Here is a 23,218-nt window from a genome sequence, read left to right on the forward strand (position 1 = left end):
AGCCCAGTCCTTGCTGCCATTGCTGCTTTATCCACTTTAGCTGAGTCCCGTCATGAAGACGTGTTTCTTTCCTTTTCGGAACTTAAAGCAACCCAAGAAGCCCTCACTCACAAAGTGTCGGACCTGTCAACCAGATTGCTAACCCTTGAAACAGTTGTGGAAACACTTCAATCTTCCACGCCTCCCACGGACATATCCAAAATAGTTACTACTGCCATTAGTACCGAAAACTCTGAATTAAAATCAAGGCTTGACGACTTGGAGGATCGATCCCGGAGGGACAACCTTTTGTTGTATGGGGTTGTTGATAACGCTTCGGAAACATGGGCACAAACTGAAATCCTCGTGCGCGATCTTATTAAAAACCATCTGAAATTAGAAATATCTGATGAAGCGATTGCTAGGGCACATCGTCTTGGCTCTTGTGGTCGGCAAGACTCGCCCCATTATTATCAAGTTTTCATCATTAAAAACAAGAGAAAAGATCCTGTCACTGAAACGCCTACTAAAGGCCACAAAAATATCGGTGGGAGAAGATTTCTGCAGGGCTACACGCCAATCTCGAAAGAAACTAATTGAATTCGGAAAAGCTAGCGGGCAATCATTTTCTTTGCGGACAAATAAATTAGTCATGAACAAGAAAACCTATGTGTATTCTTCTGTCACCGATACTATCTGCGAACTCCATTCTTCCGATTTCGCCGCTGAAGTAAATAACGATGCCACAGGTCCTATAAATCCTTCCTCTCAGTCTGCATAGCTATCTTCGAGTCGACCTTGTCAAAATAGCGTGTCTGTTCTTTTCACTAATGTGCGTAGCGTTTCCAACAAGCGAACAGCTTTATCTTCAACTATCGATTCTTGCTCCGCTGACGTCATTGTCCTTACTGAAACTTGGCTTTCCGCGAAAATAAAGAACAGTGAAATATTCGACTGCGAAAGTGCTTATAACATCTACAGGTGTGACCGCGATATCCGGTCAGGAGGGGGCGTTTTGATTGCCATCAAAGATAACCTAAATTCATCTGTTATTGACATTACATCACCCCTAGAATTAGTCTGTGTGCGCGTGAGCATTTCAGACCGTCCCTTTATATTCTGTGCATGTTATAGACCACCAACTTCGTCCTCTGCATTTTCTGCAGATTTCCATGATGTCCTTAACAAATTGATTGTTAGGTTTCTCAACTCTCCGTTATTTTTTTTGGGGGACTTTAATTTTCCAGATATAATATGGGAGACTGACTGTGTTAATTTTAAACGTACTTCAGCCGAGTCCATTGAATTCTTAAATTTGTGCTTTGACTTCAACTTAACACAGCTGGTCCACAAACCAACCCGAGTCACTCCAACATCTTCTAACACACTTGACCTAGTGCTGTCTACTACCCCCGACCTAGTTTCCTCCTTAACTTATCTTCCTGGGATAAGTGATCATTCATTGCTGCAGTTTGATTTAAAAACACGCTTTTCCTACACAAAGAAGGTTAAGACAATTTGCGATTATTCCAAAGCTGATATTCCCGCAATTACGCAAGAAATGGAGCATTTTATGGATGCAGTGATGCCCGATTTCGACCAACGAACACTTGAAGAAAACTGGTCCCTTTATAAATGCAAACTGTTATTCCTAATTCGAAAATATGCTCCGCAACGAAAAGTACACTGTAATCCCCAGTCGCCTTGGTTTACGGCCACCTTGCGCCGTCTTCGGAACAAGAAAAAACGGTTATTTCGTTCCGCAAAAAACTCTAACAACCCGATTCGTTGGTCCGAATATCACCGCATCAACGATGAATATTGTAGCGCCATTTCCCAAGCTAAGCAAGCCTTTTTCAACATTTCATTACCATCATACTTACATGTCAACCGACGTAAATTCTGGAATGTTCGTGGTAATACACCAGCCGCAATACAATTGTCCCAGTCTAACACCCCTGTTCAAAGTGATCAGTGTTGCACAATTTTTAACAAAATCTTTGCTTCCTTTTTTCATGACGCTGCACCTATGCTTTTGCCACCTTCAAGGACAATTTGTGATACCCCAATGGATTCAATTCTTATAGACTGGGTGGGCATTAGAAAACTAATCGGTAATTTGAAAATATCCTCTTCGGCGTGTTCAGATGAAATTAATTCAAAAATACTAAAGTGTACTGAACTGTATTCATCAATTATTCTTTCTAGGATATTCCAACAATCATTACACTGCTCATCACTACCAAGCGACTGGAAGGTGGGGAAGGTGGTTCCTGTTCACAAATCAGGTAACACATTGTCCCGAAAACTACCGTCCCATATCACTAACGAGCATTTCCTGTAAGATTCTGGAGCACATAATATATTCCCACATAGTTGATTTTCTTGAGACGAACTCTTTCTTTAACAACAGTCAGCATGGCTTTAGGAAATCCTTCTCCTGCGAAACGCAACTAGCTTGCTTTACTAACGACCTCTTTTCTAACACCGACTTAGGATTTGACACCGATTGCATCTTTATCGATTTTGCTAAAGCCTTCGATACCGTATCCCATAACCTACTAATCTATAAACTTAGCCTTCTTAACATTGACCCGCTAGTACTGGACTGGATAAAAACTTTCTTGCTGATAGAACACAATACGTAATCGCTAACAATTCGTCGTCTGCGCCCCTCGCGGTAACGTCAGGCGTGCCGCAAGGGTCGGTTCTCGGTCCTCTACTTTTTCTAATCTATATTAATGATCTTGCTTGCTGTGTGAAATTTTCAACTATTAGACTTTTTGCTGATGACTGCGTTATATATAATAAAATTACTGACCTGAATGATTCTCGTAAACTCCAAGACGACATTAATAACGTTCTGTTATGGTGTAACAAGTGGTCTATGAAGCTTAACCTAAGCAAATGTAAATGCATGCGGGTATCACAGCGTACTAATACTACTAATCTGCATACATATTTCCTGAATAATAGCCCTCTCTCAGTTGTCTCGTCGTACAAATACCTTGGACTAAACATCACCAGCAACCTTTCCTGGCACATGCATGTCGACATTATATGTAGCAATGCCAATCGCATGTTGGGCTATTTGCGCCGAAACTTCTCATCCGCACCATCGTCACTGAAACTAACTCTGTACAAAACATTAGTTCGCTCCAAACTAGAATACGCATGCGCCATTTGGGACCCAGCTAACATTACACTCATAAACAGCATAGAAGCCATTCAAAATCGTGCAGCGCGTTTCATCTTATCAAACTACTCCCAACATGCTAGCGTTACCTCAATGAAGACAACACTTAACTTGCCAGAACTTTCTTTCCGTCGTATATGCTTCCGCCTTTCGCTATTCCATAAAATATACCACCACAACCCTTTGTTGAAACAGCTCATCACTCAACCGTCATACATATCATCTCGCTCTGACCATAGTTTAAAAGTTGGTGTGCCGTATTCACGTACTAAACTTTGCAGTAATGCATTCATCCCTAGCACAAGCAAAGATTGGAACCACCTTCCCGCCACCGTTGCAGCCATCCTGGATACCGACACCTTCAAAACCAGCATTCATGAAACGCCACATTGAATCTGTCTTTGTATATTGCACAAATGTTTTGTTATGTTCGCCCACTCCTTTCTGTAATGCCTTCCGGCCCTGAAAGTATCTTAAGTAAATAAATAAAAAAAGATATCCACCGCAATTTAACAAGGTGTTGCACCATATTAGGAGATAGCTGTGGCTGGCTGTGTTGAAAGTTACAGGGTCATTAGTTGTAATGAGGCTGCGGTGCATTCCAGCCACCATGTCTATGTGGTATTACTTCATGTGAAGATGCAACAAAATTGCAAGTGCTCATTGCTCAACTATGCTTTGCAAAAACCAAGCATGGTGGTGAACCCAAATGTAACCAAAAACTAACGTACACACTTGCCTGCCTTGTTATGCATCCACCTGTTTAGGCTATTTCACGTTATACTCTTACATGCTAGTGTGTTAATTTGCATTGCACTTTGCAGACGGAGATGTTTGTTTGCAGCATTCCTGATCGGTTCCAGCAATCATTGCCCACAATTTTGTGATGGCAGAGTACAAGGAGTAAAGTACGTCAGATTGTTTCACTTTGAGCAAAACTGCATCTGAAGTTGTCATACTTTGTTAAGCTTATAAGGACGACACTGAGTAACACCCAGGTTGGCAAGTAGTTTTCTGGGATGATGAATGCTGCGATGTCACTCAAAAAGAAGTTACTATATTTTTGTGTATATAACACACACCAAACGAATGAAAAAGTTAGCAGTAAAGTCGGGATACAGATTGCACGAATTTTGATATAAGGTGTGGGGCCCTGCCAGCGCACGCTGCCATGAAGCCACATCTCGGGGCAAGGTTCTTCACTGTTCAGACTTTCGTTATCTCTTAGAACCCCAGCCTACTTCCAAACTCCTGTGTGGTGAAGCTCTCTTCTTCCCTCCTTCATTGTTGCTCATTCTCCTCCTATTTACGGGTCGTCATTTTATGTTTAGTAGTTAGCGAATAGTGCACACGGTGCTGGCAAAGTAGAACTCGCATCATGATGAGCTGTACTCAACTGCCTAGCAGCATCGCCGAAAAGGGGGTGAACAAATTTACTGGCTGAAGATACGACATGGACGAGTCATTTATCCCCGAATGGAGATTGTTTTCGTAAACATTTGAGCATTGCATGCAGTCCGAGCTGTTGTGAAAGGGGTAGCAGACTGTATGGGTGGGCAGGTTATACGCGGAAGAATACAGTATTTCCTAGCTGTCTTTTTACTATCTCAAGCTATGGAAATGTTGCCAAAGATTGGCATGTGGCCAACTAGGAGAAACCCAATGATGAAGTCTCATATGAGACAAGGTTGTGCCACAGAATCATAAGTTCTGCAAGTGCCACCGAACCTCGTGCCCGTTGAGGAACAGGGAGCAATCTGGGTCGAAGCTATTGACACAGATGTATAAAAGTGGTTGAAATCAGAATGCCTTCATAGTCCACATTCTCTCGTTTTGTAAAATTTTACCTATCTGAAAATTGATTTTTAGTGAAAATATAGGTGGACTTCACAAACACGGTTATCTTCATCATCATCAACCTATTTAAAGTCAACTGCAGGACGAATACCTCCCCCTCCGATCTCCAATTACCCCTGTGCTGCGCCAACAGATTCCAACTTGTGCCTGCAAATTTCTTAATTTCGTCACCCTGCCTAGTCTTGCCATCCTCGACAGCGTTTCCCTTCTTCGGCACCCATTCTGTAACCCTAAGGGTCCACTAGTTATCTAACCTACGCATTACAAAACCTGCCCTACTCCATTTCTTCCTCTTAATGTCAATTAGAATATCAGCTGTGCCCGTTTGCTCTTTGATCCACACTATACTCTCTTCCTGTCTCAATGTTATGCCTCTCATTCTTCGTTCCACTGCTCTTTGTGCGGTACTTAACGTGTTTTCCAGCTTCTTTGTCAGTCTCGAAGTTTCTGCCCCATAGGTTAGCACCAGTAGAATGCACTGATTGTAAACCTCTCTTTTTAGTGGTAATAGTAAGATTCCAGTCAGGACATACCAACTCGCCCAAACTGCTACGCTTTTGACCTGAGTTTGTATGCCCTATGTTCTACCGTGCCTGAAATGACCCTCAAGACCTCCCAAATCAAAAAGAGAAAAAAAAAGGTCACTTACTTCAGTATCTGTGTTCTTTTTTCACATTTCATAACAAATTCTACTTTTGTTTTATTTGTGCAGTATCGAGGCCTTCTATTTCTCCATTAAAAGCCAGTGGTGACAACTCGCAGCAGGGATGCCTCCACCGATGTCGTCTCTGTGATTATGAGGCTGATAAACTGTTTCATCTGGAAGAACACGCCAGGGTCCATACTGGCGAGGGTCTGTTTAAATGTCATTTGTGCCTACAGAGCTTCTCAAAAAGGAGCACCCTAAACAGGCACCTGTTCTACCATACTGGCCAGCGTCCATTTATATGCCATTTGTGCTCTCAGTGCTTCTCATCAAAGGACACCCTGAAAGGGCACCTGAGCGTCCATGCTGGTGAGCGGCCATTTCAATGCCCTTCATGCCTTCAGAGATTCTCACAAAAGTCCAAGCTTAAAGAACACCTACGCACCCACACAGGCGAGAAGCCATTTCAATGCCCTTCATGTCCTCTGAGCTTCTCCCGTAAGTCCACCATGAAGCTACACCTGCACACACATACAGGCGAGAAGCCATATCAGTGCCCTTCATGCACTCAGAGATTCTCGCAGAGGAGTGCCATGAAGCAACACCTGCGCGTTCATACAGGTGACCGACCACACCGTTGCACTGTCTGCTCCAAGTCCTTTGCGCGGGCTGATGGCTTGAGCAGACATAAGAGAGCACTGCACCATGACACTGTAGAATAGCTCAACAGCCATGTTGAGTTAAGCCTGAATTGGGAATCTACTGACGTGTAGCGTGCTCCATGTGTACCACTGCATCATGTAGCACAAATGTCTCCATATGCTCTTAAAGCGGCCCTGGAACACTTTTTTTGTCACAATGTTTGCTCTAAATCTATTCTCAGCTGTCATAAAACAGTGCAAAAGAAATTATGGAAATTGACCCATACAAAGCCAAGTCATTGTTTAGAAAAAACTCGGAACACAGCTGAACCTCGAGATAACGAATGCGGTAAAATCTGGTTATATTGGAGTTTCTTTATATTGTGACTGTCATTATACGAAAATCGTTCAACTTTGATTCATTTCCTTTGTTGTAATGTTCCGTTCAATCTCAAGGATACCGTTTGCACACCCCCACAAAATATGTTTGTTATTATTACACTACATATGTCTAAATGATCAGCTTTCTAAGTTCTTCAAATTTTTTAGGTATTGTACTTGGGTGCATATGAACTTGTTCTGTTAGGTTCATTCATGTATTTGTTGCCTCAAGGTTCTGGTATGTGTATGGTTCATCCTCGACGCTATTTTGATCCTTATCTATTCTTACCTTTCTTTTGAAATAGCTACTTCTTTAGAGCAATTTATTGTTGAATAAATTTGCTTGCCACTGTCTGTTTCACCAGAGCACCAAATAAATGTCTGTTTATTGAGTATTCATTGTCTGTTCTTGGTATTTTAGTACTCACATGACAGCATGCAATGTGGTGATAATAGTAGTATTTTACTTTATTGGGAACTGCAAGAGAAGTTGAGTGTTGGCAGTTGGAAGTTCATTATTAGCACAGAAGGCGCTTATAGCAGATATGCATAAGCAATTGAACTTCCGAGTCAATTGTGAAGTCGCCTATGCCTCATTCATTCCTACATTTTATTTCAACTGATGTATCGGCGTTTCTGTAGGCACTCATGTGACAAATATCTGTAGAAATATTTGTATAATATTTACATTTTGAATTAAGCATACAATAATACCCGCACTGTAAAAAACATTTTTGCACAGAAGGCAATAAATTAGGCCAATCCTGTTTTCGGCATTTGAAAACATTCTTTCTGAATTGCAGTTGTGCCAGTTTCATAAGGAAGACCTTCAACAGCGAAATTATTTCACAGGACATGTTTTTAAGTTAAATAAGTCCAACAATTTACTGTTTAGATTAAGAGCGTGTAAATATTTGAAGCTTTCGAATCGGCACTTGGTCAATACAAATATTTTTCTGCCAGCCGGGAACACCGAAAATACTTGGGGATTTTGAATAGTTTGCAAATACTTAGGGAAAACTCGGGGAATTTACGCTTCTATAGGCGGAAATTAGCTGTAATTTTATTAAAAGGAATGAAAGTCGCGGTAATGCTGACTCGAGTTACAGAGAGGGATCGTAAGAATCGTCTTTGACGACGTGTCGTCTGATGGACGGGTTGCCAGTGTACATAGTCAACGACCGTCTTTACGGAAGCCTGATCATTCGCACGGCTTCGTGGCACCACCACGTCTGAAATATTGGAGGCGAGAACCCTTCGCCGTCCGATTTGCCGTATTCTTTAGTGACCGAAACTACATTAATCAAAGCCACCGCCGCCGCCGTTTTGATTACCTCGCCGCCTCGAAACGGCGCTCTCGCACGTAGATCCGCTGGCAGCCGTAGCCGCCACCGTGGCAAACGCTAGGCCTTGCTGCTTCGACGTTCGCTGTTAAGGGGGGACGCGGCTTTCGCATCGCGAAAAAAAATATGTTTTATCAGCTAAGGTTGCGAAAAATGTCGCGACAAGTGACAATAAAGACGTTTAGCCTGTCCGCTATTCCGGCAAACGGGGGTGGTTTGGGCGGATTGCCGGATTTGCGGGCGCGTAAACGTGAGTGGCCGGAGCGGTGCAGCCACCTGGTGACGTAGAGTTGAACCAGACAAACACAGAGTTAAAATCACAGTAACCCACTATATCTTGCTTCGCTGCTGGTGCTAATTTTCGGCAGTGGCGTAATGGTGAACACGATTACGCCGCTGTTGAAAATTTACACCAGCAGCTAAGCAGAATACAGTAATTGGCTTTGTGTTTGTGTGGTTGAGCTTTGCACTACCAGCTGGCGCCACCTATCTGGCCGCTCACGTTTACGCCCCCGCTCAACCGGCAACCCGCCCGCGCTTGCCGGAATGCCGGACGTACTAAAATTCTTTATCTCCGGAACGACACAACCGAGCGCCACCATCTTGGTCTCGTTGGAAAGCGCATTTCTCCATCTTCAAATTTGCCTCGTCAGCTATCTGCTCCATACAGAAACAAGCACACAAAGAGCAAATTATTGAAGGTAGTGCCGGAGTCAGCGATTGGCCGCGCCCTCCACGTGACTACAGCGCGGTTCGCCATTGGTCTGACGCTCCCGCCGTCTGCTCGGCTCTTTGCACCTCGCGAGTTTGGACGTCTCCACTCGCCGTAATCTCTACGTGTCAAAACGGGCGCTACGCGGACACCGTAGTAGCGTGGCCGACCCCTACGTTTGTGGACGTCTCAGAGCCGTGGCTAAGCATTCTGAGCATGGGCGACGCGGACTTCGCGACAAATCCTTGGACATGCGGCTAAGCCTTCTGGCACTCGGTGTTTCGGAATTCGTGACCAAGCACATCGCGCACGCAATCCTCGGCCCCGCGGCTAAGCACTTCGCGCATAAGAGTCTCCGACTTGGCGATAACGCACATCGCGCGCGCGGATTTCTCGGCCCCTTGGCTAAGCATTTTGTGCATCGGCGCCTCCGACGGCGCGACTAAACCCATCGAGCGTAGACTCCGAGCCTGCGTGTAGGCATTTCGTGCATCGGCACCTCGGACTGCGCGAAAAGCGCATCGAGCGTCTACTCGAGCCCGCGTTTAGGCGTTTCGCGCGTCGACACCTCGGACTGCGCGAAAGAGCGCGTAGAGTGTCGACTCCTCGAAGCCAGGTTTCCGCCTCCACCTCTCCACACAAGACGTCCTCTTGCAACTCCACCACGACCTTCTCGATCTGCCCACCTTCTCAGACACTAAGGCTCTCCTTAGCCTCGACCTTCACAAGGCGTTCGACAACGTCTTCCATTTGGCTATTCTTACCGAACTCGCCACCATCAACCCCGGCTCTCGCACCTACCACTACATTCGCTCCTTTCTCGCCACCGAGAAAGGAGCGAATTCGCCACCGCTACAGTGCAGCGGTGGCGTAGAGGTAGAACACCCGCCTCGCGTGCAAGAGGTCCGTGGTTCGAATCCCGGTACCGGCAATTTTCCACCGGATTAAAAAAAAAGATCCGCGTGTTGATAAAATTGCATAAACAGGCCTGGAGTGTGGCCTGATCCCGGTGACCAGAACCGGTAACGCACTCCCTCACCATAGCAGGATTGGCCACCCTGGTGCAGTACTTGGCCACAACCTCCTATATGAACAACACAATCGAACCCCGGCCCTCAGTCCCCAGCAGCTGTGAAACAACTGACCACGGCGGCGGTCAGACCTGCCACGCAGCAGAAGGTGCTAAGAATCACTGGTTCCGGACAGGCCGCCATTGGAATATGAACCTGGCAACGTTTAACGCTAGAACTTTATCTAGTGAGGCGAGTCTAGCAGTGCTATTGGAGGAATTAGAGGGCAGTAAATGGGATATCATAGGGCTCAGTGAAGTTAGGAGGCCAAAAGAAGCATATACAGTGCTAAAAAGCGGGCACGTCCTGTGCTACCGGGGCTTAGCGGAGAGAAGAGAACTAGGCGTCGGATTCCTGATTAATAAGAATATAGCTGGTAACATACAGGAATTCTATAGCATTAACGAGAGGGTGGCAGGTCTTGTTGTGAAACTTAATAAGAGGTACAAAATGATTGTACAGGCCTACGCCCCTACATCCAGTCATGATGACCAGGAAGTCGAAAGCTTCTATGAAGACGTGGAATCGGCGATGGGTAGAGTGAAAACTAAATACACAATACTAATGGGCGACTTTAATGCCAAGGTACGCAAGAAGTAGGCTGGAGACAAGGCCGTGGGGGAATATGGCATAGGCACCAGGAATATCAGGGGAGAGTTATTAGTAGAGTTTGCGGAACAGAATAATATGAGGATAATGAATAGCTTCTTCCGCAAGCGGGATAACCGAAAGTGGACGTGGAGGAGCCCGAACGGCGAGACTAGAAATGAAATAGACTTCATACTCTGCGCTAACCCTGGCATCATACAAGATGTGGACGTGCTCGGCAAGGTGCGCTGCAGTGACCACAGGATGGTAAGAACTCGAATTAGCCTAGACCTGAGAAGGGAACGGAAGAAACTGGTACATAAGAAACCGATCAATGAGTTAGCGGTAAGAGGGAAAATAGAGGAATTCCAGATCAAGCTACAGAACAGGTATTCGGCTTTAACTCAAGAAGAGGACCGTAGTGTTGAAGCAATGAACGACAATAATATGGGCATCATTAAGGAGTGTGCAATGGAAGTCGGTGGTAACTCCGTTAGGCAGGATACTAGTAAACTATCGCAGGAGACGAAAGATCTGATCAAGAAACGCCAATGTATGAAAGCCTCTAACCCTACAGCTAGAATAGAACTGGCAGAACTTTCGAAATTAATCAACAAGCGTAAGACAGCTGACATAAGGAAGTATAATATGGATAAAATTGAACATGCTCTCAGGAACGGAGGAAGCCTAAAAACAGTGAAGAAGAAACTGGGAATTGGCAAGAATCAGATGTATGCGTTAAGAGACAAAGCCGGCAATATCATTACTAATATGAACGAGATAGTTCAAGTGGCTGAGGAGTTCTATAGAGATTTATACAGTACCAGTGGCACCCACGACGATAATGGAAGAGAAAATAGTCTAGAGGAATTCGAAATCGCAAAGGTAACGCCGGAAGAAGTAAAGAAAGCCTTAGGAGATATGCAAAGGGGGAAGGCAGCTGGGGAGGATCAGGTAACAGCAGATTTACTGAAGGATGGTGGGCAGATTGTTCTAGAGAAACTGGCCACCCTGTATACGCAATGCCTCATAACGTCGAGCGTACCGGAATCTTGGAAAAACGCTAACATAATCCTAATCCATGAGAAAGGGGACGCCAAAGACTTGAAAAATTATAGACCGATAAGCTTGCTGTCTGTTGCCTACAAAGTATTTACTAAGGTAATCGCAAATAGAATCAGGAACACCTTAGACTTCTGTCAATCAAAGGACCAGGCAGGATTCCGTAAAGGCTACTCAACAATAGACCATATTCACACTATCAATCAGGTTACAGAGAAATGTGCGGAATATAACCAACCCTTATATATAGCTTTCATTGATTACGAGAAAGCATTTGATTCTGTCGAAACCTCAGCAGTCATGCAGGCATTACGGACTCAGGGTGTAGACGAGCCGTATGTAAAAATACTGAAAGATATCTATAGCGGCTCCACAGCCACCGTAGTCCTCCATAAAGAAAGCAACAAAATCCCAATAAAGAAAGGAGTCAGGCAGGGAGATACGATCTCTCCAATGCTATTCACAGCGTGTTTACAGGAGGTATTCGAGACCTGGATTGGGAAGAAATGGGGATAAAAGTTAATGGTGAATACCTTAGTAACTTGCGATTCGCTGATGATATTGCATTGCTTAGTAACTCAGGGGACCAATTGCAATGCATGCTCACTGACCTCGAGAGGCAAAGCAGAAGAGTGGGTCTAAAAATTAATCTGCAGAAAACCAAAGTAATGTTTAACAGTCTCGGAAGAGAACAGCAATTTACAATAGGCAGCGAGGCACTGGAAGTCGTAAGGGAATACATCTACTTAGGGCAGGTAGTGACTACGGATCCGGATCATGAGACGGATATAATCAGAAGAATAAGAATGGGCTGGGGTGCGTTTGGCAGGCATTCTCAGATCATGAACAGCAGGTTGCCATTATCCCTCAAGAGAAAAGTGTATAATAGCTGTGTCTTACCAGTACTCACCTACGGGGCAGAAACCTGGAGGCTTACGAAAAGGGTTCTACTCAAATTGAGGACGACGCAACGAGCTATGGAAAGAAGAATGATAGGTGTAACGTTAAGGGATAAGAAAAGAGCAGATTGGGTGAGGGAGCAAACGCGAGTTAATGACATCTTAGTTGAAATCAAGAAAAAGAAATGGGCATGGGCAGGACATGTAATGAGGAGGGAAGATAACCGATGGTCATTAAGGGTTACGGACTGGATTCCAAGGGAAGGGAAGCGTAGCAGGGGGCGGCAGAAAGTTAGGTGGGCGGATGATATTAAGAAGTTTGCAGGGATGGCATGGCCACAATTAGTACATGACCGGGGTTGTTGGAGAAATATGGGAGAGGCCTTTGCCCTGCAGTGGGCGTGACCAGGCTGATGATGATGATGATGATGATGCACTGCCGAACTCATCGTGGGAGATCTCTCGTCTCCCACGTATGCGCTTGGATCTCGTGGTACCCCTCAGGGCGCCGTCTTGTCGCCTTTCCTTTTCAATCTCGCCCTTCGCTCACTTCCCGACAAGTTCGACCGTATCCCCAATCTCAAACACACCCTGTACGCAGACGCCGTATCTCTTTGGGTCACGTCTGGCTCCGACGGGCACATTGAGCAGAGGTTGCAACGCGCAACTGACGTCGTCACAAGTCACGTGCACGCGGCCGGTCTCGCTTGTTCGGCGGCCAAATCGGCCCTCCTCCCCGACCGGCGTCGTCACAAGACGCCTCACCCCACCATCACGATTCACGCCAATTGCACTCCCGTTCCCGTCGTCTCGCATCTCCGGGTGCTCGGACTGATAGTACAGTCAAACCGCCATAATGCTCACACCATCGACCAGCTCTCGCTTTCGGTTCAGCAAACGGCGCGCATGCTCGCTCGTGTCCGAGCGCGGCGCATGGGCAGCGCGAACACGATCTCCTCCGCCTAGTCGACGCTTTCGTCGTTTCCCGTCTCACGTACGGCCTTCCTTATACTCGTCTTCTCAAATCGGAACGCGACAAGGTCGACGTCCTCATCCGCCGTGCATACAAGACTGCTCTCGGCCTTCCCCCCAACGCGTCCACGGCGCGTCTCCTCCGCCTGGGAGTCCACAGCACGCTTGACGAACTGATCGAAGCTCATCGCACCGCTCAGGTTCAACGCCTTCATCGTTCGCCGACCGGTCGCTACATCCTCTCTTCCATCGGTCATGACACCTCTTCTCACCCGCCAGACCTGGTCTCACTACCGCATGCTCTTCGGACAGCCTTTTCCATCAAGCCGCTACCCAAGAATGTGCCGCGGGACACCACGACGCCCGTCGCCAAGCCCGTGCGGCCATGCTTCACGCCAAGTACGCCGACCACCCGGCCATCACCTACGTGGATGCGGCCCGATACGCCTCGCCCGGGGACGCCTTTGCAGTCGTCTCCGTCTCGCCCTCCTCGGCACCCTCGGGGCCGACAATCACGGCCGCCACCGTTCGAACGCCCTACTTCGTCGAGGCTGAGGAGGCGCCATCGCTTTAGCCGCCACCTCGACCGACGCCAGCGCCATACTCTCCGACTCCAAGCACGCCATCTCCAATTTCGCCCGAGGTCTCGTCTCGCCTACCACCTTACGGCTCGTTCGCCCACTCCTACTGGAGGACGAACCGTGTCACATTGAACTGGTCTGGGTCCCCGCCCACTCGGGTCGCCCCGGCAGCGTATTTTCATGCGCTAGCATCTACAACGGGGCGTGGCACTATAGGCCAAAGCAGGTCACGTGACTTCCGCTGCTTTGAAAAAAGTCAGCTAAAAGCTAAGTGTACTGTGGCGTATGTATTGTTAAACAAGATTTCGTAAATCACAAAAATACTGTACGCGACGCCCATTGCTGAAATTAACGCCCGTTGTCATGGCAATGGTGGAGACGCTGCGACCTTGCCGAGTGCAAATGGCGGCGCTCATGCGAACTGAACAGCCGCGCACGCCCTGTAGGGGTTGAAGGACGGACGTCGGGATGAAAACAAAACTTCGGAGTATTTATTCTACATTATATACAGAGAGGTGAGAGTCATTTAACAGTCGTACAGACATTACGGGCCGGCAGCAACTCGGACGCTGCGGCCCGTGGCAAGAAGTTCGAGAGAGGTGAATCAGGGAATCAGGGAATGCTCCAGAATGCTCAGGTCTCTCTGGAACGCTTCTTATAAACCCTTCGAGCACTGGAAGTCGCGTCATGTTCGACCAATGGGAGAGTCCGCTCAGATGACGCCACTTTCAGCCAATGGTAGGCGCCCGTGCGATGGTGTCATACCCGGCGAAGAGAGTCGCCGCTTGGGCCCCCTTGCTTGATCACTTGATCCCCCTGCGCTCTTGCCTCGCAGAATTGCAATCCACTTCTTCTAAGGTGGAGGAGGAGGGGGGGCGCTCATGCTCCATTGTACAAGGGCCCACCTGCTCCCGGTGGCTCGGCTCCGCAGTGTTGGCAAATGCCTTCTTCAAAGGCGAAGGGGGACGATTGGGCTATATTGTCCGAGGACCCCTTCTAATCCCTGCGGCGTACGACCTTGTTGGCTGCAAACTTGTTTGCACTTGTCTTGTGGCCTTCAACTTGTTTGCCTGGGCGCTCCTCTGGAATGTGCTTTCCTGCTTCTGCATTCCTCAATTAGCTGTGCTGCGATTCGATGTGGTTTGGGGAACTCGAAGTAGCCTCAGGAAACGGCGCCATATCTAACAGCTCGTCCTCGCCCCGGTTGTTCTGAATGGCCGGTGAACTCAATTCGCCGGCCATGAGGAGCGCTGAAAGAACCTGCAGGGCATTGGTGTCGAGCCTCGTTTGACGAACTTCGGGATCCTGGGCCCTGGAGAACATACGTCAAACAAACAAAACAACACAGCGCTGCCCCACGTGTAAGCGCAGGCTCTTCACCCCTGACTCGCCAGGCTATTACTGAGTCAAAATGAAGCCGGATCTTTTATTTCCTCAATTTTGACAAAACAGTTCCAACCACCCTTCCAAACAGCTATGCATTTCTCCTCGATTGCCGACAAGACCAGACTATTATTGTTGTTGCAAAACAAAAGGGTCGTTGACGATGCAAACAACAAATGAAAACAGCCGAACATTACTTAAGTGGCCTAACTACACGAACAGCATGTTTCCAATCTATCGTAGTGGCGTACTTATCGCACGTATTGGTGCCACTGAACAATCTGGTCAAGCTCACAAGTGCGTAATCACAAGCGCGCTAGCCTTGTGGTCACTATCCAGAACGCATACTTGTGTCGTAGGCAAACTCTTCATTACGCTTACTCACGTTTCTTCCTTTAGTCCCTCTAGGACACGTGACTTAAACGAACAATTAAACTCGCGGGACTTACACACTCCGCAGAACCCTTAAAATGATGCGTCTTCTACTAACTCTTTCCACGCACGCTCACTAAAGAAGTCAGAATACGGCTGCCCTCCACACACACTAGCAACCCAGTCATAAAATCTGCTTCCTTCCGTCCACACAGGACACGCGCTAATGGAACTAAGAACGCTTCTCCGTGCAAATCATGCACTCACTGAAAATCTACGCGCTTAACCTTAGAAAATTCAACACTTAAAAAGAAAGAAGGTTAAATAACACACGCGCTTTACCATAGGCCTTTCGACGATAACCTTGACCTTCAGGTTACTCATACACACACACACACACACACACACACACAAAAGCCTATCTACTTATTAATGAGCATCTCGCGAGACTACATGTTTACACAAACGCGTCTTTAAAATCTCGGAGCTTTCTCAAACCAAAACATAAACAAAGCTCAAACCTTACACCTTGAAAGAAATCCTAGTCTCAAATCAGGAAAACTTTCCGATGCTCAAAAATAAAACAAAATAACACGTTTTACTTCTACGGAAGCTCTCTTGGTCTCCCGTTTCAAACGTTTTTGACTGACTCATACTTTGAGCCGTACTCGGGGGGGTCGCGTACCGAAAGCTACTCTGGCTACCGAGGAACAACAAAAGGGCTGATTCATTATCAGCTCCCCCAAGACGTTACGGTCTCCTGCCAATTTGCGCCCTGGCGCCCCGCTTTCTTCACAAACTCGATTGACTGCGTCGCTACTCCCCACCTGGTCTCGTCTTGCCACCTTGCGTTTCTTCGAACTGCACGCTGAGTTTTGAAAAGAACTACGGAACGACGAGGAGATTAACTGCCCCGTGCCCTTTGTCCGCGTCCGCGCAGAACATGCTTCGCGGTCTCCCTTTGACCGGTGGCTCGAACGTTCTGGATGCGTCAACATCGTCCTTGACGACCGCACCTTTTTCCTCGCGCCCTGCCCTTTTGGGTTTCTCGCCATCTTTGGCGGCGCTACATAAGTTACCGTCTTTCGGTCTTTACCGCGCTTATTTTTACGGTGCTTTCTCTTCGCACTCACTTTCATGTCGCCTTCTCGTGCCTCGTGCTGGCCGGTACACATTTCGTCGGCCCGGATCGGTCTCTTACCCGCACAGTCTGAGTGATTCTCACTTAAATCAACACTCTCTCTGCCTCGACTGGCGGACAGCTCAACCGACTCTGGCACAATGCAGCAGGCTTTACTCGAGTTAGACAATTCGCACTCTTGCGAACTGCCCTCTACTACATTGCCCAGCGCACGCTGTGCATCGACACACAGCCCGTCGGTATCGATCGCTGTCTCACGCGCACAGTCCGAATGATTAACAACGGAATCATCCCTATCTAGGCTACCTAGACTGGCGGAGAGCCGCACCGATCCCTGAACAATGCAGTTGTTCTCTCGTGGACTACGGAGCTCGCCATCCCGAGAAGTACTCTCAACTACATCGCTCAGTTCGCACTTCACTTCTGCACGCAGATCTGACCTGACATGGGTGCTCGCGTCTGTCGCGTCAGCAGTACCCTTTCCTTCGCTAGCAATCTCGCTAACATTACCAGCGACGCACACGCTCGGTAACTGTGCTAATTTGTTCGCAGCTGGCCAAGCTGTCTCTACAGTCACCTGTTGGCACAGCACCTCGTCGCTCTCCTTGCGGCCTTTAACGGCCTCTGTTGCCACTAAGGCATCGTTAGCAGCTAGCCTTTTCCCTTCACTTATGAATCGGCAGCCAATCTCACAGGCACTACTCTTCTCGTCGGCTTTTGGCGAAAATCCGCTCGATTCGGCCTCATTCTTTCGCTCTGTACTACCTACAGAATTCTCAGACAGCCGTTGTCTCTGTGCCATTAACTGATCACAATACTGTATCTCTTTGATCAGTGCTGCCTTCTCTCTCTCATACTTTTGCTCACGCTCACGTTCGTGACGCTCACACCTAAGAGTAAGTTCTTGAAGCTCATGCTTTCTTTCATTCCCGCGTTCTTCACGCTTATGCTCACTCCTAAGTTCACGACGCTCCCGCAAACGTTCACGACGCTCACGCTCCCGTGGCTCCTGTATCACCTCCCAAGCAAGTTCAATGCTTTTGTCATCATTGCCACTATCGTTATTCGCCTTTATGATAGCTGGCGTTTTCATCCGTTCGTCCGCCTCAACTCCCAAATCGTCGCACACCAACAAGTCTAACCTCGTCAACCTTCTAAGATCCATGGCAGCTGCCCCGACAGGTGGTTAAAACTGTTTTCCTTAATTAATTTGTGCAAACACACAATGCATCAAACTCCCGATTCCCAGAACTATCAAAATGAACACACAACATTTGAGTCTGGCGAATCAAAAGGAAAAAAAACCACGCGCTCACTTACGGTTGCAGCACCCTGCCATCCGGTTCATTCGTCCGCTGTTCCCGGTTCCTCCGGACTCCCTGGGTCGAAGGCTCGCTCCTTCTTCGCTACTCCCAGTTTCTTCGGACCTCTTTCGACGAAGGCTCTCTCTTCTTCGCTCTTCCCGGTTCCTTAGTATCTCTCTCGACGAAGGTTGATCTGTAGCGCTGCCACCAGCTGATGCATTCGGAGGCGATCTCACCGCTGCCAACCAGATGTAGGGGTTGAAGGACGGACGTCGGGATGAAAACAAAACTTGGGAGTACCTATTCTACATTATATACAGAGAGGTGAGAGTCATTTAACAGTCGTACAGACATTACGGGCCGGCAGCAACTCGGACGCTGCGGCCCGCGGCAAGAAGTTCGAGAGAGGTGAATCAGGGAATCAGGGAATGCTCCAGAATGCTCAGGTCTCTCTGGAACGCTTCTTATAAACCCTTCGAGCACTGGAAGTCGCGTCATGTTCGACCAATGGGAGAGTCCGCTCAGATGACGCCACTTTCAGCCAATGGTAGGCGCCCGTGCGATGGTGTCATACCCGGCGAAGAGAGTCGCCGCTTGGGCCCCCTTGCTTGATCACTTGATCCCCCTGCGCTCTTGCCTCGCAGAATTGCAATCCACTTCTTCTAAGGTGGAGAAGGAGGGGGGGCGCTCATGCTCCATTGTACAAGGGCCCACCTGCTCCCGGTGGCTCGGCTCCGCAGTGGTGGCAAATGCCTTCTTCAAAGGCGAAGGGGGACGATTGGGCTCTATTGTCCGAGGACACCTTCTAATCCCTGCGGCGTACGACCTTGTTGGCTGCAAACTTGTTTGCACTTGTCTTGTGGCCTTCAACTTCTTTGCCTGGGCGCTCCTCTGGAATGTGCTTTCCTGCTTCTGCATTCCTCAATTAGCTGTGCTGCGATTCGATGTGGTTTGGGGAACTCGAAGTAGCCTCAGGAAACGGCACCATATCTAACAGCCCGTTGGCCACATTACCGTGCGTCGGACTACAGTGGACGAAATGTAAGTACAATTTTGCATTATACGTGTGCTATCTTAGCAAGCATGTTGGCAACGTGGGACTTATGCTTGGCTCTGCAACGATACACTCAGCTCCTCCTGAGCGCGGGGCTCTTCGCACCACGAAATAACTACACGCTTCCCGCGAAGTTTAACACTTTGGGGTGCGCCTGACACTGCGCAGCAGCCCGCCTGGTGCAAGCTCGTGCAAAGGAGCGTGTGCAAAATAATTTTCGCTGGATACTTCTATGGCACAAAGGAGCACCAAAACAGCGCATCTTTACATTCGACTTGCCCCTGTACTAGCGCCAGGAATAATTGTCCTTTGCTCTATTCATGACCATGCGAGCTGCATTGCATCGCTGCACGAAGCATTATTGCGGTACATATTTTTTTCTTTCAAAGCTGACATAAGGCAAATTGTGTATATATATATATATATATATATATATATATATATATATATATATATATATATATATATATATATATATATATATATATATAAAATCTTCTTTACGACATTTAGAATAAAAATTCTGATATTTGGATTCGTGAGATGTTCAAACTTCGTTAGGAGATTGACTGGGAAATGCAGTGAATACACACCAGCAGCAAGTATGTTTCAAACTTAAGTTGCCACACTATCGTTAGAAAGACCCCAACATGGTCTCAAATATTCACATTCTTGTAACTGTTTGACAATATGCACCATTTGCAACTTTCAGCAATTTTGCAGAAACAAGTCTAGTTTCTATAGCAGTATTATGCAAAAGGTGTTGGTCAGTCCAGTATTAATGAACCTGCATAACTGACAATTTGTCTAATTTGTTCAAAACCACATCTGTAAAGAGAGATGTGCCACAAAGGTGGCGACTTTCTGCTGCTTGATATTGAATTGGTGAACAACTTGAAAGCCAGGAAGACAGACCATGCCTGACTGCATTATTTAGTAGAGTAGAAGAAAACGCAATGCGCTATCTCCGTGGAGATTCATTCAGTGCAACTGAGTTCGTTATCTTAAGTCTAATGAAAAGCCCGATCAGCCAACTTTAGAATGTAAAACATACTACTACTACTACTGCTAAAGCCAAGAAACACTAATATCCGTCGAAAAATACTAGTTCTTTCATTAGTGAAGACCTACAGAAATTATTCTTAAAGAATTACCTGTAGGGACGCTTTAAAAAAATGCACCAAAAATCATCATCAGAAATTCGCATCAAAACATTATTTGCATCACTGAAAAACAGGAATGTTCATATTGCTTATTCATGGAATATTCATATAATGATAGCCAAAATTGCACCTGCCATTTTAGTGGTGGCGCTGCTGCTGGTAGGTCAGAATCAACGATACACGTTTTTCAACGATACAACTGATCAGGAGCTTACAAGGCCATGAAATACCCCCGAGTGGCCAAATAGAAATATCTCGGGGTATGGATAAACAAAGGACAGATGTACACGGAAAAGCACGAACATTCTCTCCTAGCCCTAGCAAAAGGGCAAAGAGATACCGGGATAATGAAACATAGGGCATTGTGGGGGTACAACAGGTATGAGGTACTAAGAAGTATTTGGAAGGGAGTAATGATGCCGGGGCTTACTTTTGGGAATGCGGTCCTGTGTTTAAGGGCAGAGGTTCAGTCAAGAAAAGAAGTAAATCTGAGAGCTGTGGGAAGGTTAGCACTAGGTGCCCACGGGAAAACCACAAACGAAGCAGTACAGGGAGATATGGGCTGGGCATCGTTCGAAGCACGGAAAGCTCAGAGTAAAACCTATACGAAAAATGTATGAGGAAATTGGACGATAACAGGTGGGCAGCTAAGGTATTTAAATACCTATACAGAAAGAGCGTTGACTCACAATGGCGGAAAATAACTAGGAAGCTAACCAGTAAGTATGCCAGACACGAGGACGAAGAAAGACAGAGCATTAAACGACAGGTTAAAAACGCGGAAGGTAAAAATTGGATAAATTCAATGGAAAAGAAGCATAGTGTGGAACTATATCAATACTGGAAACAGCAGATCAGGAAGGAAGCATTTTATGATAACTCAAGAGTTTGTGCCCTACTCTTTGAAGCTAGGTCAGGATGTCTTAGAACGTGGAGCTATAAAAAGAAATTTAACGAAAAAGACACATGTACTGTGTGTGGCAAATATGTAGAAACAATGGAACACCTCATACTAAAATGTGATGGAATCAAGCCCGATGTCGATGCGGCCACAATCACGCTTCCTGAGGCCTAAGGCTCAGAGATAACGATAGTCATGTAAATAAATATGCGGTGGAAATTAGCAAAAGGCGATTGGAGGATTGGTGGTTCAAAAGCAGAGAGGTGACATAAGGTTAAAAGGGTAGGAATACGTATTTAAGGAAAATCACGAATTTAATAAGGAAGACGTATTTAAAGAAAATGACGAATTTAATAACACACAACACAGGTAAACAAAAATAGAAGGCAAAATAAAAACCTGAGCATGGTGGCGACTGCCATCACCCCGTTTCAAAGGGGATGCCCCTACCTTCCATCCATCTAGAATAGTGTAGTGGGTACAAATAGTAACTCTCTGAAAAAAACATCTTGATGACTATATATTTGCATTCTGCGGAAATCAGTTCAGCCATAAATAGGAAGCAAACGAAAAGTTGTTTATGATTGTCGTATGGACGGCAATAATTTTACATGGTCTATGTATCGGACATCTTGCCATAAAATCGTAATAGTTGGCAGATACACAAAGCCTATCAGGCGGTAGTAGTAACAACCGGCTTAAAGGCTCTGTGCTGTCTTCAGTTCCCAAGAGAATATATGCTGTTTGCATTCCATTTTGATTAGAATTGACTAATCACGGTGGTGAAAGTTATTTCCCTCCTCTCCATTTTGTGAAATGTGACAAATGTTCCATTACATGAGTGCCTTGTTCTCTCTGGTCTTAAGCTGGACTAATTCTACACTCGTTACAGATGCTGCTCAAGAATGCACATTGACTTCGGAGGTCTTCTTCAGAATATTGGAGTAAAGCCAGCAATTTTAATGGAGTCAGTCCGTCCATATGACCACTTGGTGCAAGCCTTCATTTTTGTGTTACACATTCACTCATTACAATAACTGTAATAAAAGATTTGAAAAATACATTTCTCAAGTCCTCTATTGCCCAAGAAAAGAAGCATGTGATTGCAGGGAATTCAGAAAATAAAGCCTATTTGCACCCTTCATAGCATGAAACACAGTTTGAAGCAGGTGTACGTAGCATCTGCAACATAAAAAAACGTGAAATGCGATTAAAACTTGCCACATAATGGCAACTACAGAAATATAGAATGCCACAGGAATCTAAAGGAAATTTATTTCAGCATAAATATGAAGTTCAAAGGCATAAAGTTTCCTTATTATATGCTGATGGAGTTCTCAATAATTTGTTTAGCATGCTATATATCATCCTTGCCACAGGTAACATTTCAACACTCAACTTTCACTTCAGAATTTGTTTTTATAGAGTTCGCCGCTCTGGCATACAAGTGACTCGTCAAGAAACCTTTGTACTGCAGACAAATTCCTCACAAATTGGGTAAGATGAAGTGCCAGTGAAAAAAGGCCCTGAAAACAAAAAAGGAATGGCAGACATTTTTTGTTACCACAGCAATCAGTCTTTGCTGCCGAGCTTAATTCTACCCTCAGATACACAAAAATCTCGCACAGTGCTGTGCTTAGTGATGATCTCAGCATACTGTTCAATATTGTATTGCTTTCTGTCTGGGTAGGAACTACACAGGAAATGTAGCGTTTTGAAATGCACTCACGTAAACACTGTCTTGCAAATTAAAGTGAAATTCAGAGGAAAATAGTATCAGCAGCCCCCATGACTTCCTGTCCTATGCTGGTAAAAGGCACCAGGAGAAAGAGTGGACAGGGTACGGGTGGGACTTTTGAAGTCATCCTTTAAGGTTTTTGTGGCTCCTAAAGAAGTACGGTGAACTACCTAAAATATTCCACACACTTGAGGATTGGCCTACTGACCCAAGTCTAGTTACTAAACAGGACTCT

General features: G+C 46.3%; 1 protein-coding gene across 14 annotated transcripts in view; it reads left to right on the forward strand.

The window, feature by feature from the left end:
- LOC139048606 (zinc finger protein 239-like) overlaps window positions 1–22,276 on the forward strand; it is an 81,944-nt gene extending 59,668 nt beyond the window's left edge. For 10 of the 14 annotated variants that reach the window (XR_011507808.1, XR_011507814.1, XR_011507804.1 and 7 more), the window contains one exon: window positions 5,745–7,095. Coding sequence is in view for 3 of the 14 variants with exons in the window: in XM_070523019.1 (XP_070379120.1) it covers window positions 5,745–6,400 (656 nt within the window). In the remaining 11 variants the exon portion in view is untranslated. Of the gene's footprint in view, window positions 1–2,187; window positions 2,268–5,744; window positions 7,096–22,137 lie in introns of those variants that run through there. The other 4 variants (XR_011507803.1, XR_011507805.1, XR_011507806.1 and 1 more) reach the window with 3 other exon arrangements.
- The last annotated feature ends 942 nt before the right edge of the window (window positions 22,277–23,218 follow it).

The sequence above is a fragment of the Dermacentor albipictus genome, chromosome 8 (assembly GCF_038994185.2).
Source record: "Dermacentor albipictus isolate Rhodes 1998 colony chromosome 8, USDA_Dalb.pri_finalv2, whole genome shotgun sequence".
NCBI lineage: Eukaryota > Metazoa > Arthropoda > Arachnida > Ixodida > Ixodidae > Dermacentor > Dermacentor albipictus.